At 43.9% G+C, this 17,151-nt stretch overlaps 1 protein-coding gene and 1 pseudogene across 1 annotated transcript; both read right to left on the bottom strand.

Moving 5' to 3' along the window:
* Positions 1–119: 119 nt before the first annotated feature.
* EIF2B5 (eukaryotic translation initiation factor 2B subunit epsilon) lies at positions 120–13,941 on the bottom strand. Its single transcript, XM_086674858.1, has 17 exons — positions 13,688–13,941; positions 12,561–12,685; positions 11,529–11,714; positions 11,258–11,435; positions 11,090–11,170; positions 10,735–10,812; positions 10,140–10,452; positions 8,743–8,888; positions 7,998–8,139; positions 7,775–7,876; positions 7,467–7,574; positions 6,951–7,041; positions 6,519–6,642; positions 5,888–6,013; positions 5,364–5,474; positions 1,097–5,188; positions 120–835 (listed from the first exon to the last, which is right to left on the bottom strand). The coding sequence occupies exons 1-16, from the start codon at positions 13,880–13,882 to the stop codon at positions 5,129–5,131; spliced, it is 2,166 nt and encodes a 721-aa protein (XP_086530984.1). The 5' UTR covers positions 13,883–13,941; the 3' UTR covers positions 120–835; positions 1,097–5,128.
* Positions 8,296–8,374, bottom strand: LOC112850647 (U4 spliceosomal RNA; annotated as a pseudogene).
* Positions 13,942–17,151: the final 3,210 nt, after the last annotated feature.

The raw sequence follows: 17,151 nt of genomic DNA, 5'->3' as shown, positions 1-17,151 counted from the left end.
AATACCTAGGTGCAAAGCAGTGGCTTAATAAATGGATTGATGCAGAACGAGTGCAATAATGAAAATGAGTGCATGACTGGGACAGTAAGAAACCAGAACTAGGTGTAATCGGTCCCTAATAGATTTTCTCACCCCTTAGTTTTTAATTCATTCAATAAAGTGTCCATTTAGGTGCAAGGCATACTGTAGGGGGTAAAGCAAAACAAGACAGGTAAGACTACTCTCAGGACTTTCACTGATCTGAAAAGAAGCACACAAGCTTGTAATAAATAACTTCAGAGTGACAAATGCTATGAAAAAGATAAAATGGAGTAATGTGATAGTAAAAGGGAGAAGAGAATTATGGGTGGTTAGGGAAGGCCTCTTCCCTTTGAGCTAAGACAGAATGGAAGCAGCAGCAGCTAGAAGAGGGTCTGGTGTGGGGGGAAAGCATTCCAAGCAGAGGGCATGGCCAAATATAAAGACTCAAGGCACAAATAACTCTCTCCCAATTTGAGGAACAAGGAGGCCATTGTGACTTTAGTGATAGTGGTAGATGAGGCTGGAAACATAGGCTGGGACTAGACCACATAGGTCTTTTAAGGCCACAGTAACAAGTGTGGGCTCCTCCCACTCCATTTTGTATCCTTGTCTAATTAGCATTTTCAGAGTAAGTACCTCTTCCACACAACTCTTCTGCTCAGGAACCTCTCGACATTCCCCCAGTGCCTTCCAAATATTCTTAGCACTGTATTCAAAACTCTCCATAATCTAAACTGCCAACCTCTACAGCTTTTTGTTTCATAATATGCTGGCTATATTTTTTACTTCAGCAAATCAACCTAATTGCTAGTACCTGCACATATCTTTTTTTTTTTTTTTTTTTTTTTTTTTTTAAATTTTTTTTTCAACGTTTTTTATTTATTTTTGGGACAGAGAGAGACAGAGCATGAACGGGGAGGGGCAGAGAGAGAGGGAGACACAGAATCGGAAACAGGCTCCAGGCTCCGAGCCATCAGCCCAGAGCCTGACGCGGGGCTCGAACTCACAGACCGCGAGATCGTGACCTGGCTGAAGTCGGACGCTTAACCGACTGCGCCACCCAGGCGCCCCGTACCTGCACATATCTTGTGCATTTTCACTTCATACCCTTTTTTTTTAAATTGAATATATGTGCATGTTAAGCTCTTAACAGCATTTCTCTGTCCCATTTTCCTCCCTACCCCAGTATACTTTTAAAGTTTATACTATTTCTTGATCTATACATTCTAGATATTGCATATTACTTCCAATTTTCATTGATGGATTTTTCTTCCACCTTCCCCCTAGCCTCTTAAAATAGTAAAATTATCCTTTTTGGTTAAATCAGTATAGATTTTAGTATTGACATTTTCACTGAGTAAATGCTTCCTTCACAACTTTTTGTTTCTGCTGGCATTAATCATAGCCTTCCTTTTTCATTTGCTTTTTTATATATCTACCATTAAGTCTTACTACATAATCTAAGTTTCTCAATACATATTGTTTACATAGTCAAATATATTAGATTATCCAACCATTTTCTCACTAGGAACCTTCCGCTCTCTTGCTCTGGTCAGCACTGTTGGCTGTCTCAGCCTATGCACAGCTCTCACCCTGGGACTTCTCTGCGTCATGTTCTGAATTACCTCTCCTCTGTGTTGGATCCCCATTTCCTGGATACTTTTTACTCCTTTGCTTTGGGTAAAGCACACCCTTTGGTGGCTTACTTTGAGAGTATGGGAAATAAAACCCCTTTTGAGAACTTGCAAATCTGAAAACATGATTGAGTTGAAAGTAATTTTCCTTCAGAATTTTGAAGGTATCACTACATTGTCTTCCAGCTTCCAGTGTTGCTATTAAGCAGTTAGATCTCTATTTTTCCCTAAGGCTTTGCACATGACTTGTTTTTACTCTTTCTGTAAGTTTTTAGAAGTTCCCTTTATTCCTGAGGTTCTGAAATTTCATGGCGATATATCTTGGTGCTTATTCACTGTGCTAGGCACTTAGTGAGTCCTTTCCATCGAGAAATTCAACAATATTTCCTTACTTAGTAACATCACTACTATTTTCCCCATACTTTTTACAACTTGTTAGATGTTGGACCTTCTAGATTCTTCCTTTATCAACCATTCCCTTTTATTTTTGAATGACTGCATCTTTTTGCAAGATTTTCTTAACATTATTTCCAACCTTTCCCCTATCCAATCGGATAGGTAAAATGTCACAACTCAAAATTCAACTACATAAGGATGGATGACATCTCCATCCTATTCAGTTCTCTAGTCCTCCAATTCTCAGTAGGAAACAATTTACTTAATTTCTAAAAACTTGTTTGAAAAAAATTTTTGTTACCTAGTTCTCCCTTTTCATAGTACTTTCTTCAGACACAATATTTTTTGAGAATAATTATAGCTCTCCCCCCTCCCTAAGGTTTTCAAATAACTCCCTACTTTGTCATGGTTTCCTTGGTTTCAATTTTGTTTTGGTCTCTGCCTTTCATGTTCAAAGTTTCCTCAAATGTTTGATAACCATTGGCAGTCTATTCACATTTAAGAGTGAAATACTAAAAAGTTGATTGGAAGCTCTGTCGAGGTACAGGGCTTTTTAACTAACAGGATTCACTGTACGATGATCAAATAGGGTAAAGATGGTTTTTGGTTTTGAGAAAACAAAAAGTATAAGCATTGAAAGGCTTTTTTTCCCCTGCACTTATTCAGCTTGTTTTTGCCTGGTGTGTGCTGATATTCAGAGCCCTACCACTCATAACACTTTCACTTAATCCCTCATTTCCAATCTAGCCCCTCACCCCCATCCCCATGTCTGCTCTTGAGTCCAGAGGCTCTAATATCTTTTCCTTAAAGTTCTGAAATTTCATGGGGCTATTTCATTCATTCTACTGGGCACTCATGAGCTGTTAGTCTGAAAAGTCCTGCCTTTTGGGTTTAAGAAAACTTCATAAATATTTCTTTTATAATTTCCTCTCCATTTCTTCAGACTAAATCTCCCATTTCTTGCAGGACAGTTGGGGTAATTACCTGGCTAAAGCAGATGAGGTAGAAACCTGGGGGGCCTTTTCTTATACAGATCTTTGATTCTCCTGCACCCACCCCATTCTCAGCCCCAATCCTTATCCCCTTTGCTGAACCTCTTCTGGGTTCAAAAGGGCACATTGGGTTTGCTTCTTGTTAATAACCACCTCAGCAGAGAGAACCCATCTCATTCTGCTCTGTTAAATCAACTTTCACTCTCTGATTTATTTTTCATTTTCCAAAATGTTAATGTCTCTTATTCATTGCGATCACCTCTGGTTTTCCTTATTGAGTCATGTGCCTTTTTTGAAGAATTTCATTACTGGCATTTGAATGGGGTTTTTGAAAAAGTAAAACAAAAAACAAAACAAACCAAAACCCCATGTGTTTAGTATACCACATTTAAATGGAAATCCTTTGCTTTGTTTTTAATATCCCCTTCTACCCTTTCCTACTTTTAGGCCACTCAAGTGTCACAATCCTCTAATCCTTCCCTAATTACTCTTCTGGAAGGAATCTCTTCCTTCTAAAAAGTTCTATAGGCCACCTCTAATCTCTGCTACCCATTAGGTACAAATCAGAGATGCCCTAAAGTTATTTGTATTTAACAGCTCCTAGTAGTCCATGCCATAACCTTCATATGCTCTCTAGGCACTAGTTCCTACATATGAAAAAGCAGAAACTGAGATTTACTGAACAAGAAAAGTAAATTAAGCCAAATCCTGTTTTTTTACTCTTTAGAAATACTCGGTACTGCCCATTCACACCCTTGAATACAATTCAGTATTCTTTTCCGCAGCTTACTCCTTTTAACCCAACTAAAATGAATAATGGCAACCATTTTCTGTGATGTCCAGGAGGATCACTGGTTACCAGTAACATTTGCCACAGTTTAAGTGTCAATAGGGTAAAGGTTTTAGGACAGCAAAAAAGAGCTTAAAAAGATGAGACAGAAGAGCATGTCTCATAGTCGAAGTTAAAGGGGACAAAAGAGCAAAATGGCAAACTCCAGCTTTATCAATGACCAGTTATGGGACCTCTCTGAAATTTAGGTTCTTCATCTGAAAATGGGGATATGACCTATTGTCTACTATGAAGTTTAAACACATGAAAAGTATTTAGCAAAATGCTTACCATACAGTAAGCCATTTCATAGGATATTTCTCTGTTCTTAGGATACTCATTGCTGGCTTGGGGTTATATTTGCCTCTGGAGGCAATTTCCCTTCACTGAGACACTGAATATGCTGAAACATAAAGAATTCTAGATTATGAGATTCAAGCCCTTAGCTTTGCTCCTCAAGAGTCTTGAGACCTTAAGCAAACTTCCTCATCTTTAAGATGCTGAATATCCCAGTTTCCCTGATAATTGTACTGGATCTATTGCACAAAGCATGGCAGTTGGTCAATGGACTTTACATATGTTTGGATCATCACCCTCTGGCAGGAAAGTGTTTGCATTAGGACTCTCTATGGCAATAGGCTCAGGAATACTACTCCAGGACCACAAATTGGTCCACAGAGGCTGGAAAAGAATCTAGGCCTTTCACTGCCCTTGAGCCAAGGCAATGGTCAATTAGCAAGGCACCACAGTACCACCTAGTGGCAGTAACACCCTTCCTCTCCCTCTCTCCCAGGTGTTAAGGAAAAGCTGCCAGGTTCAGAACTCTTTGGTCACCTATTTTAAGAGCTGATCAGTCAGAGTTGGAGAGAAACCAAATACATCCCCCTCTCTCTCTCTCTTTTTTTTTAATATTAACAAATACAAGCAGCAGAAAGGGCCAGTTGCTCTCTGCTGTTCCCTGAGGGAAAGCCAGAGCACAAAACTATTCCTCTGGGCTTCCTCTAACTGCAGGGCTTGCCTTGCTCCTCTTTAGGCAGAGCTTTGTTCCAGCCCAACTTCCCTTTTCCCAACTCCCCAGTCAGGATGGGAGGCACATGGTTACTGGCGGTGGGAAGAATACTGTAGTTCCAGCCTCTGCTCCTTTAAGTCTCAGCTTGGATGGTGATCACTCATCCTTCTGCAACTAGCCTCTCATTTGCTCTGGTCCAGAAGCCGGGAGGGCTATCAACACACCCGTAGGAGCAGGCGGTGTGACTTCAGTCATCTTCAGATGATTCCTCTTCTGCCTCTTTTAGCCACTGGATGAACCTCTGCAGCTGTAAGGAAGCAGAGTGGAAAGCTATTGAGGAAGGGGAATATAACCCTTCGGTTCTCCTAAGCAGATAAACAGCTTGAGCAGCCAGAGTCCCAGGGACCAACCACCCTGGAATCTATGACGAAGAGCCAGGGACCAGACAACCATTGTGGTCACAGGAGGGCAGCCTGACTCACCTGTTGGTTCTTGCGCAATTGCTGCCCCTTATCAGTCATATCCCTTTGGCTGAACCAGCTCAGGATTGTTTCCTCAGCCAGGATCTCTAGCTGGTAGAAAGCCATCAGCACCTGCAGAAGGCCAGCAGAGGAGATCTCAGGGACCTCAAAGAATCCAGCAAGATATAATAGATAACAGAGAAAGAGGAAGCGAGATCTTAACACCTCTTTCCACCAAACTATCAGCTTCCTTTTAAACACCAAGCAGTTGCTTTAAAAATAGACAAGAATGAGCTGTTCACTCTGCTACTGGGATAGGTTTAACTCCTGGAACTTTTGTTTGGTTCCTGGGATAATCACCAAATGGTTGCCTTACTAGCCTGGCTCCAAGCTGTACATCCTAGCAAACAGCATGATAATAGGGGTAGATGGTGCTATTAATCAAACCCCATACTGGATTCATGTCAGCCTGTTTTGTGTTTCCATGAAGGCAGCCAAGGTCTGTTTCAAAGCAAATGCAGGACTAGGGGGCTTGAGGTATTCACCTTGGCCAGGGAAGTACTAAGAGCTTCATGCTCCAGGAAGAAGTCCTCAATGGCTGCCAATGCTTCCAAATGATCAGCTGCACGCTTTATGTAGTTCCTAAAAACAGGACTCCAGGCTTTGAGAAGCTATGGAAGAAAGGAGAAGGGAACTGCAATATATTCCTGAGCATGCACCTACATCTAGATAGCAAAGAAAGTCAATATCGATAATAGACGACTATCAGGATATGGGAAAACAAGCGGGAGATGATACAGGCCTGAGGAATCATGTCACAGGGACTTGGGAGTTGCTGGCAGTCAGGGTTGGTGAAAAAGAAAAGATTTCCCAGAGAAGGTAAAAGGGGGTCAGATGCTACAGGCTGCCTCAACATACCTATTGCCGGCCTAAAGGTTGATCTCATTCTGTGCTAAATCATTTCAGTCAGAGAGTATAAAAGTCTAGGACTATTCTGGATATATCTTTGGGCTGCTCTTGTACCCAATCTATACCCAGAGGCAAGGAGAAAGGAACCACAAGTAACACATATCCCACAGTAAGACCTTCTACTCCCTATTTCCTTTAAAGTGAAACACAGCAAGAACGATGATCTGCCACCACCCAATCTCTTGTCTCCAGCCCATCTTTACTCACGGGAAGCAGCAGGGCGCAGTAACGGTTTGGGTCCAGCAGGGAATCCATCTGTTGGAAGGGGAACTCCAGGACCACGTGGCTCAATACTTGCATCACCTCCTTTAGACTTATGTTGTAGGCGTATCTGTGGGAAGACTGGGGTGACACCAGGGCCTTCACTGGCCCTTTCAGCTTGCTTGTAGGACCATGACTTTGACAGGACACTGGGGGAGAAGTCAGATGGAACAACATGCAAGGGGAAGACTTTGGAAGAGGGAAGTCTATGCTGAGGCCAGAACCTAACATTCTCCTTGAATCATCCTAATTCTCTACTAGCCTTGCTCACTTGGGACATTGAGGGAATCAGTTCCTATCTGGGAAAGAAACAGGAGAGAACCTCTACCTGCCTGGGATTACCCAGCAGACAGGAGCAGAGGGAAGGGTTGCTCTTACTTGAGAGAGTTGATCTCTAGGACTAGATTGTCACAAGAAATGTTCTCCTCCTTGCCCCGCTGTAGTGTTCCCAGGACTTCATTCTGGAATACTAAAATCAAACGAAAAAGTTCATGAGCCAACATCACTCCAGAATGCTTTAAGTTCTCTACTCCTGACCTTATCATTTATTTATTTTAAATATTTATTTATTTTGAGAGAGAGAGAGAGAGAGAGAGAGAGCATGAGCGGGGGAGGGACAGAAAGAGAGGGAGAGAGAGAATCCCAAGCAGGCTCTGCACTGTTAGCGCAGTGCCCAATGTGGGGCTTGAACTCATAAACTGTGAGATCACGATCTGAGCCGAAATTAAGAGTTGGATGCTTAACCGACTGAGCCCACCCCAGTACGCTATGGGACTGATTTTATACCAAACCCCTTCTGGGAGAAACACAAGTCTCTGGCTAGTCGATCCAGACGAAGAATGAACTGGAAGTTTTCCTCGTTTGTCCCAGGACACTGCTCCCCTGGCCACTCACCTTTGAAGTCATCCATCTGTGGGGAGCCCGTTCGGCTGTCTAGCTCCTCAGCATCCATACTCTGCTCACTCTCAGTTTCACTCTCTTCTTCCACATTGATTGTGAGTCCTGAGAACCCATTAAGGGTGAGAAACAAGAAAAGGAAAGAGCCATTGACACAGAGTAATCTATCTACCCTGTCTGAGTGAATAAAGTAATAAACAAGTGGTCTGATTCTGAAGTATTCGCTCTCCTTCAAAATATTCCGACTTAGGAGTGTGTGTGTGTGTATGGGGGGGGGGTGGTGACAGGAATAAGGCCTAGCTCACCCCATAGATTCTGCCGTAGTTCTTCTTCCTCTTCCACGTTCATGTCTGCAGCTTTCCAGAGGTAGCCCTGGCCAGCAACTCCGACTTCTGCTGGATTGTAACCTGGAAAAGCATTGATCTTTAGTGAAGGCACATGAGAAACACAATCACTCTAGGAGGAAATACTGGTTTTCCCACAGGGCAAAGAGACACACAGATGCCCCACACCTGCTAAGCCTCACACCTTTCAGCTTCACTTTCTCCTTTTCTTGGTTAGCCCCAGAATCGTCACTGAACTGGCCATCATCCTCATCTTCCTCTGCATCTGGAGGGTGCAAAGAGATCACCGAGCCCTCAGGCAGCGTGATGTCTGGGCCCACTACCACCTAGGGGACCAAAAAAGAGTAGGTGGCACAGATCCATTAGTGTGTTGGGAAAAGGTACATCCTGACAATGAGCAACTATTTTTACTAAGTAGAAGATAAATGAATCCACTGGATTTGCTCTCTCTCCCCGTCTCTGCCCCGTGTGCTCGCGCTCTCTCTCAGAATAGTTTTCAATTAGCAATAATCGTGCCTCAGATAAACCTCATTGGCTACGATACTGCCACTGCACAAAGCTTCTCTCAGAATAAATAAATAAGCATTAAAAACAAGGGGGGCTGCCTGGTGGTTCAGTCAGTTAAGCCTCCAACTCTTGATTTCGGCTTGGGTCATGATCTCACATGGGATCGAGTCCTGCATCCAGCTCTACGCTGACAGTGTGGAGCCTGCTTGGGATTCTCTCTCCCTCTCTCTCTGTCCGTCCCCTACTTGTGTGTGTGCAAGCACACGTGCTCTCTCTCAAAAAAAAAAAAAAGAAAAAAAAAAAGAATCCACTGGATTGGGACTCTCAATTCAGGCTGGAACATGGGTGGACGTAAGGCCCCTCTGGCTCAACATGACCACCAACCAGTTTGGGGCTTGTGTGCAGTATGGAGATGGTCTTACCTGGGAAGTAAGGACACAGCGTGGCTTCAGTGTAACTTGTTCCTTGACTTCAGCATTGTCACAGACCAGAGATTGATGGATCTGTGCTCCAGCAGCCACTCGGACACCCTGCCACAGGTAGGCCTGGTCCAGCACCACGTTATCACCTGGCTCAGGACAAGAAGCATTCCTGGTCACTCAGGGCTCCAGACCAGGGCCATTCCTAGAGGACAGGGCTGACTGATAGCAGCACAACTCCCACCCAGCTCTGATACTGCATCCCTAATTCACCAGAAACACCCTCTCCCCTTCTAAGCTCCAGCTTGAGAATAGAAGTGTTTACCACGACCATCCTCCACTAGGTTTGCAACAATCACAGACTATATACTGCACTTAAGTACCTGAGAACCTTCAAGATCTCTGGGGACCCCTTTGAACTCAAGATCCTTGTTAGAATCATATCCATGTCTAGAAGTAGAACTCAATTTTTCCATCTCTTCTTGTACATTTCAATTTTTAAAAAAGATTTTAAGGGGCGCCTCGGTGGCTCAGTCGGTTGAGCATCCGACTTGGAGTCAGGTCATGATCTCCCACTCATGGGTTCGAGCCCCACATCGGGCTCTGTGCTGACAGCTCAGAGCCTGGAGCCTTGCTTCGGATTCTGTGTGTGTGTCTCTCTCTCAAAATAAATAAACATAATAATAAAAAAAATTAAAAAAAAAAAAAAGATTTTAAGTAATCTCTACACCCAATGCAGGGCTTGAACTCACAACCCCGAGATCAAGAGTCCCGTACTCTGTCGACTAAGCCAGCCAGATGCCTGCTCCTCTTCTTGTACATTTTAGAATTCGAATTTTATTGTTGTTCTTTTAAAGGGCCAGTTCCATTAAAAGCAACACATTCCTATAACCAAAGTGACTTACCAAGAAGCAACCAGGTAGTAATGGTAGAGTAAAAAGAATGCTGTACTTAGAATACTCACATTCAAGTCCTAGCACTGCCTCTCATTAGGTTATAACCCTGAGGGAGATAAACCTCTTTGAGCCTGTTTGCTTGGCTATAAACTGAGAATAAATAATACTCACTTCACAAGGTTTTTGTGAGGATAAATGAAACAATGCACGCAAAACCCCTTTGTAAAACTGCAGTGCACCAAACAGATGTTATTATTGCATGTTAATTATCCACTTGGTCCTGAATGTGAATAAGGTACTCTGGAATGTGAAGGGTCACCCAGTAAGAGGCTCACAGGCCACAAATTAAAGGCCACAAATTTCACATCCCTATTCTGTCCTTTACTAAGGTAGCCACACTAGTTCCTCCTTCTCAGGAATGATCCCTCTCTTTCTCTGAAGACATGGGGCTCCCCACATTCCTGTTCCTAGGGTGACCAGTTTGATTTCCCCACCTGTGCTCACCAATGTGGCAGCCAGGGCCAATGACACTGTTGGTAATAGAGCAATTGCTGCCAATGACAGTGCCAGAGCCCAGAAGCACATTTTCCTCCAGGACGCTGCCATGGCCTAGGCTGACTTCAGGCCCTCGGTAAATGTTATGCCGGGAATGAGTGCAGTTCTGGGTTGTGCTGTCAGTGAAGTTTGCCTCTGGCGTGAGTGGGTAGACCCATCGGCGGATGACATCAGCACAGACAGCCGCATACATGTGTAGGTTGGAGACCCGGGCGCCATATTCCCTAGTTGTCACGTGCATGTGGATCTGGTTCCCTAGGATCTGAAAGGGGACAAGGAAAGGGCGGTCACCTAAGTAAGTAAGAGAGGAAGAACACAACCAGGTACAATTCTTTTCTAACTTTAAGTTCCCCTCTGCCTTTCAATGTCCTAGCCAAATGGTCAAGATGTTTCTTTGTATATTGTTTCCCTCTCCCCCCCGCCTCACCCCCTAGTTCTTTTTCTTACTCCTAAGGCTCAATAAAACACAAAAGAGGACCAAAAATTATCAGCATGGGATAAAATCACAGCCCTCTTCTAAAGAGGCATGGGAACCTTTTCTTACCTCCTCATTCACTAACAGGCCTCGCACAAAGTCATCTCGAGTTTGGTAGTCAAAGTTGTCTGTAAAGAGTTGAGCCACCTGTGGGGGGGATGTTGGGTGGCACCATGGTAAGTGCTATTCTCTGGAAGCAAAGATAAGCCTCTAGAGACCTATCAGACCCTATGACAGTTGGACAAGGGCCAGAATCCCAAAAAGGCTCCCAATGGGATCCTGGGGTCAAGATGAAGCACCCGTTTACTGTGGAACTGATAAGAGAAAAAGGGAGAAGAAATATACCCTGGCCTTCTAAAGGAGCAATAACATACCTCAGAGTTTTACTCTTTGGATATGCAGCTCTGGCCCTGAAAAAGCTCACCTGAGGAGAGCAGATGCTGATGTGACAGTCCAGTAAATCATAGCGAATCTCTACACCATCTCCACTGCCCTGGAACAAACTCTGTAGGGAGAAGTTACAAGCACTTCAACGTGTCTCCTGCTAAAGCCTGTCACTTTCCCATCTCAAGGACCCCAGATACCCACATACCAGAGGAAAAGAAAACCGTCGAAGACCTTGGGTCTTCTGGAAATGGAGAACCCGGTTTGTGGCACTATCCACAGCCACTACCACATTGTCCTCATGGCAACGAGTTGGGTGGCTAGGGGATGACTCTTTGAAGATCATTGTCATCACAGATACATTTTTTTCTAGCTTCCGCCTCAATCTATAAAGGACAGGAAGGAGAGAGCAGCAAAATAGCAGTCTTTGGGCTCTGCTGGTTCCAAACCCTTTGTCCTTACCATCTTCCCATCCTGACCTGTGTTCTTCCAGGGCTTTGGTAATATTGATGTTTGAGATGACATCCCCATACACCAGAAGGAAGTCAGAGCGCACCAAGGCCTTGGCATCAACATCACGGAGAACATCCCCCAGTGATCGATATAATTCTGATGTAATTATTCGAACCACGTTGAGGGATGTAGGGCGGCACCACTTGGATTTCCTAAAGGAAGGCGGATGAGGGGAACGAGCAAATCAAGCATAAAGATTGCGTAGAGCTTCCCTATTTTTCTCCCCCATTCAACATTCACACACCTTCTCTACAGCTTTTCTGGGTTCCTGCCAGCATCCTCTACTTCAAAGAGATTTATGAACTATAATGAATGGTTTCAGCATCCTGTGTCACCAGTCTTGTTTTATGGGTTAGAGAAACATAGTTATTTCCTCTCCATACCCTGACACCTGTCCCCAAACATGGATCTGAATTCAAAATCCTGCTGAGACTTAAGAGTATACAAAGTATCCTGGGAACACACTTTCCATGCCACTTCTCTCCTTGCAAAGTCCAAACCAAATTTAGGAGCTGTCTAAAGGACACCACGCTAATATCCTAGTCTTTATGCCGTAAACTTCCATAAATCCTAAGATTCACTCTTTTTCAAGAAGATTTCACCAAACATTTGGTTAAGTGTTTATTTACTACATGCTTTGTACTAAGCTAGGCACTGTGAATACAAAGATGAGGAAGAGCTCAATATTTAGAAGCTCAGTGGCAAAACAAAGATGTTTCTGTCATGACTTCCATATTGGAGCCTTTAAATAAAAGCAAAATCAACAAGATCAAACTTTATAAATGAGATTTAGAAAAAATCCAAATGTTATTCTTTAATCTTTGTCACAACTTCAGCTGCTCACCTCCTGATAGGTGAAGAGAATGCCCTTAGTCCTTATGATGGAATCTAAACAGACACATTTTTTCCCCTCACAATTTCTCCTTACTTAGTTACAACCATCCTAAGGAAACTGGAAAAAATGGTGAAATATGGAAAGAAAAGTTGCAGAGTCTTACAGTAAATGTTCCTTGATTTGAGCAGCCTTCCAGCAACAAAAAACAAAGGTTTCCTGTACACCTGTGGCGGTCAGAAATTCCAGAGTGTAGTCAATTAGTGCCACATTGGCCAGGGGCAAGAGGACCTGAAGGGCAGGAGATGAAAAAAGTCTTAATTTTTGAATCCAGAAAGGTCCGCTGGGCACTATTCTTTCCTCCACTTAACCACAATTTTCACTCCCCTACCAGTGTTCCCAAACGCTATCATTTTACTTTATCTTCTAAAGTTAAAAGAAATCAGGCCCCTACCTTTGATGTTCATGGCATGCTCTAAGCATGAGAACCTAGGATGAGAATGTAACAGCAAGCATGGAATCTGCTTGCCTAGCAACAGACACACAGCTGCTACAGGACAACAGGCCACTCTGGCAAAGGATAATACTAAAAATCAATCTTATCTCCAGAAACGTAAGCAGTGATAAGGCCCTTTCCTCCATAAAATTTCCTTCCAGATCTCTTTCTGGCCATCCCAATCATTTGTCCAAAATGAACAGCCATTAGGCTTTTTGGGAGGTGTGGGAAGTTAGGATTTTTTTTTATCCGAATGCAGCTGTCTTTGAACTAGGGACTGCTGAGTGACCCTGCAATCCCTAAGACTAGCTCAGTCCAATTCCCCAGTATCTAGACAATACGGGGTCTGCTGGCAACCGTCCACTAAACCAGTTCTGTCTTCCTTTTGACAGATGGCACCGTCTGTCATTAAAACCTGGAAAGAAAAAAAGGACACCCTCCGGGATTCAAGACAGCTCTTACTATGGGATCAGACTGTTACCGGTCTGCTCTTTTTTCAGGCATATGACCCCCCTTTTTGCAGGCAAAAGGAAGTGCTGTTCCCATTCACCTAAGGATCTCTTTTTCCATTGCACGGTTAAAGGCAGCACAGCCTCCTCCTGGGGCATCGAATCCCCGTGTGAAGACTTCTCACAAGCACTACTTCTACATTGAGCCCTATACAAGCCTTTCAAACCTGAGGTGGTCAGCATGAGTGCCCATCTTCCAGAGCACTCCCCACTACGCAGCCTAAAGGATAACCTGCTGTAGCCCGGCCACCTTCGGGCCCTTTGGCTGCTTCCGCGCGCGGTGCTCACCCGAGGCTGGTCCTTAGAGATGGGGAAGAAGCGGCGATTGAAGCTATCTGCCACCAGAACTGCTTGTAGGGGCGGCGGCGGTTCCTCCTCCGACCCTTTGGCTCCCGCGCCGCTGCCGCTTCCCGGCCCAGGGCCGCTGCGCTTGTTGGCCCGACTAGCCACCGCACCAGGCGACGCCACCACAGTCGCCGCCATCTTCTTCCCTCACGGCCACCGCTTCCGCACGGAAGCTGACACCGCTCGGAGTAGGGGACAAAAAGGACCCAGCGCTCGAAACGCGAAGGACCAACGAAAGGAAGGAGGGAGGAGACAAGGAGAGAGCAGTGCGCAGGCGTGTTCCCTAGGCGCCGGCCCCTGGGAGGAGCAAGTCGTGGGCCGCCTTTGGGCTCAGCGGGATGGAGGCGCGGGGTGGGGTGGAGTCCTAAGGCGCACAGACTCGAATTGCAGGTATGGTAGGCCTTTTATACACGAACTGGCTGAGATTTCTCGAGGGATGATGCGACTTGGGGTCTCTGCTTGATCCATTCGGGATATGTAATCTTCCTCGGCCGGAGCATTTAAAAAATTGCAGTCCTCCATCTACGTTCTAGTCACTTAAATATGACCCAGCACCTTGGGGAGTTCGGAACCCAGTCAAACATCTCCTTCCTCAGGGAACTCACAGTCCACCTAAATAAATACAGAACATGGTATATAGTAGGGAGAGTAGTAGTTCTGTGGAGCCTTGATGGTGGCCAGCGGACGATACAAGCATTATCTCATTTAATTTTTCACACATCTTATTCATTCGCTCAACAAACGTTTTTTGAACACTCAGAGGAGCGAACTTCACCCAGCAGCTACTAACTAAGTGGAAGAACTGGTATTGGAACCCGATCTGTCTGACTTCAGAGTTCCACATCTTTCTGCCAGGTTACGTGAGGATAAAAGTTCCTATTTTATGATTTCTTCATTTCTTCATTCATTCGGCCTATCAGCATTTCTTGAAACCCTACTGTGTCTTAGAGCGGAGTTGAGGTCGATCTAAGGTTGAGTGGGACTGGAGTTAAACCTTTGAGGCGGAAGGAACTAAGCAAAGCCCTAGGCTCGAGAGGCAGAGCATGATTGGGGGGAAAGGCGGTGGCTGCAGGGAGAAAACCAGTCCTGCGGAGGAGTCAGACCTTGGGGACGCGGGGGAAGCCAGGCAGCGCTGCTTGGCGGTTATTTGGAAGACTAGTTTTCCAGCAAGGCTCAGCGCCCTTTCTACACAGAACTGTGCGAAATCCATGATCCGCTTATCCGGCAAAGTTTCTGCAAACCTTGTTCTCACCATTGCTGGCCTTGTACGTTGCCATTTGGGGTTCAGAAGGCTTAGATTTGTTGTTTCCACGTGGTCATTGTGGTTTGACTAGAGGTACTCCTGCTCTCCCCTCCTAGGACCACGGAGTCTTTCATTTCTTCCCCATACTGGTTAATGATAGTGCTGAGCAAAAACCATTTCTTAAGGATTTGGGAAAATTTAGGCTGGAGAAGGAAAGGGAGAAGGCATCTCAGTAGAAGTTTTCACTTAAATATATGTGCACTGTAAAGGATGCTATTCTACTGTCCTACAAATCCATGGGCAGAAAGAGAAAAAAAAAAGGCTGATTAAATTGGATTAGTGATGTGCAGGTGTTGGAGCAGTGGTGGTGGTAGTGAAGCATATGGAAAGTAGGTCCAATTTTAGGAAAAAAAAATATTTATTTATTTTGAGAGAGTGTGCGCATGCAAGCGAGTGGGGGAGCAGCAGAGAGAGAGGAAGAGAAAGAATCCCAAGCTGGCTCTGAGCTGTCAGTGCAGAGCCCAGCTGGGGGCTTGATCCCATAAATAGTGAGATCATGACCTGAGCCGAAATCAAGAGACAGACATTTAATGGACTGAGCCACCTACGCACCCACAATTTTAGAAACTTTTAAATGACTCTTGTGATCCAGGAAAGTGGTGAGTGAAAAGTCTAGAGTCATGAAATTCTGTATACAGATAGCTGGGTATAAGGTTTTTAATGGAGGGGCTCAGGGAGGATGTATGTTTCAAAATTTACTCGACTCAGTAACAACAACAACAACAACAACAACAACAACAACAACAACAAAAATCCAAACAAAAATGGGTCAAATTTCTTGAATAAACATTTCTCAAAAAAAGATCTACAAATGGCCAATAAAGGACATGAAAATATGCTCAATATCACTAAACAATAGGGAATTACAGGTCAAAAGTACAATGAAATATCACCTCACATCCACTGGGATGGCTACTATCAAAAAAACAAAACAGGAGTGCATGGGTGGCTCAGTCGGTTGGGCATCTAGTTCTTGGTTCGGCTCCGGGTGTGATCTCACAGTTTTGTGGGTTTGAGCCCCGTGTCAGGCTCTGCACTGGTGGTGTGGAGCCTGCTTGGGATTTTCTCTCTTTCCCTGTCTCTCTCTCTCTGCCCTTCCCCCACACTTGCGCTCTGTCTCTCTCAAAATAAATAAACTTAAAAAATATTAAAATAAAACACAGAAAATAACAAGTGTTAGTGAGGAAGTGGAGAAATTGGAATCTTTGTACCCTGTTGGTGAGAATGTAAACCAGTACAGCCACTGTGGAAAAACAGGACAGTGGTTCTTCAAAAAGATTAAACATAGAATCACCATATGATCCAGCAATTCTACTTCCAGATAAATATCCCCAAAAAGTGAAAGCCGGGACTCAGATGTTCGTACACCTATATTCATAGAAGCATTATTCACAATAGCTAAAACATGGAAGCAACCCAAGTGTCCATTGAGGAATAAATGGATAAGCAAAATGTGATATATATGTATAACAATATTATTCAGCCTGAAAAAGGAAGGCTATTTTGACATAAGCTATAGCATAGATGAACCTTGAGGAATTATGCTAAGTGAAATAAACCAGTAACAAAAAGACAAATACTGTATGATTCCATTTATAGGAGGTACAATATTCATATAGACAGATAGTAATACTGTGGTTGCCATGGGCTGGCCAAGAGGAGGAAACGGGGAGTTGTTGTTTAATGTGTACAGAGTTTCAGTTTTATAACACGAAGAGTTCTGTGGATGGAGGGTGGTGATGGTTGCACAACAATGTGAATGTACTTAATGCCACTGAAATGTACAGTTAAAAATGGTTAAAATAGTAAATTTTATGTTATATATATATTTTACTGCAGTAAAAAAAAGTTGAAAAAAAGCTTACTGGAAAGATCCTAAAATCCACAAGTACATAATCACACATACACACAAGCAAAATTAGTGAAAATCCTTTCCCCTATTTCTGTCATCCTACCCAACCTTGAGAATTATAACCATTATTAATAATTCGGTAGGTAATCTTTCCATTTCTCCCCTAAGTTTATATGTCTAGGTCTAGAGATATATTATATGATTAAACACACAGACACAGACACCCACAAACATACCATATACATATATTCA

The sequence above is a fragment of the Puma concolor genome, chromosome C2 (genome assembly GCF_028749965.1).
Source record: "Puma concolor isolate L17-30 chromosome C2, mPumCon1.1.hap2, whole genome shotgun sequence".
Lineage (NCBI taxonomy): Eukaryota > Metazoa > Chordata > Mammalia > Carnivora > Felidae > Puma > Puma concolor.
The sequence above is the reverse complement of the archived record's forward strand: the minus strand, read 5'-3'. Positions and strand labels throughout refer to the sequence as shown.

What these genes read in the sequence shown, in the direction of transcription:
- EIF2B5 (XM_086674858.1), bottom strand. Translation starts at nt 13,882, where the DNA reads ATGGCGGCGACTGTGGTGGCGTCGCCTGGTGCGGTGGCTAGTCGGGCC. An exon ending in GACGGTTTTCTTTTCCTCTG is followed by an intron (nt 11,171 to 11,257) that starts GTATGTGGGTAT and finishes TTCTCCCTACAG; the next exon opens with AGTTTGTTCCAGGGCAGTGG. An exon ending in ACTACGGCAGAATCTATGGG is followed by an intron (nt 7,575 to 7,774) that starts GTGAGCTAGGCC and finishes ATGGGTTCTCAG; the next exon opens with GACTCACAATCAATGTGGAA.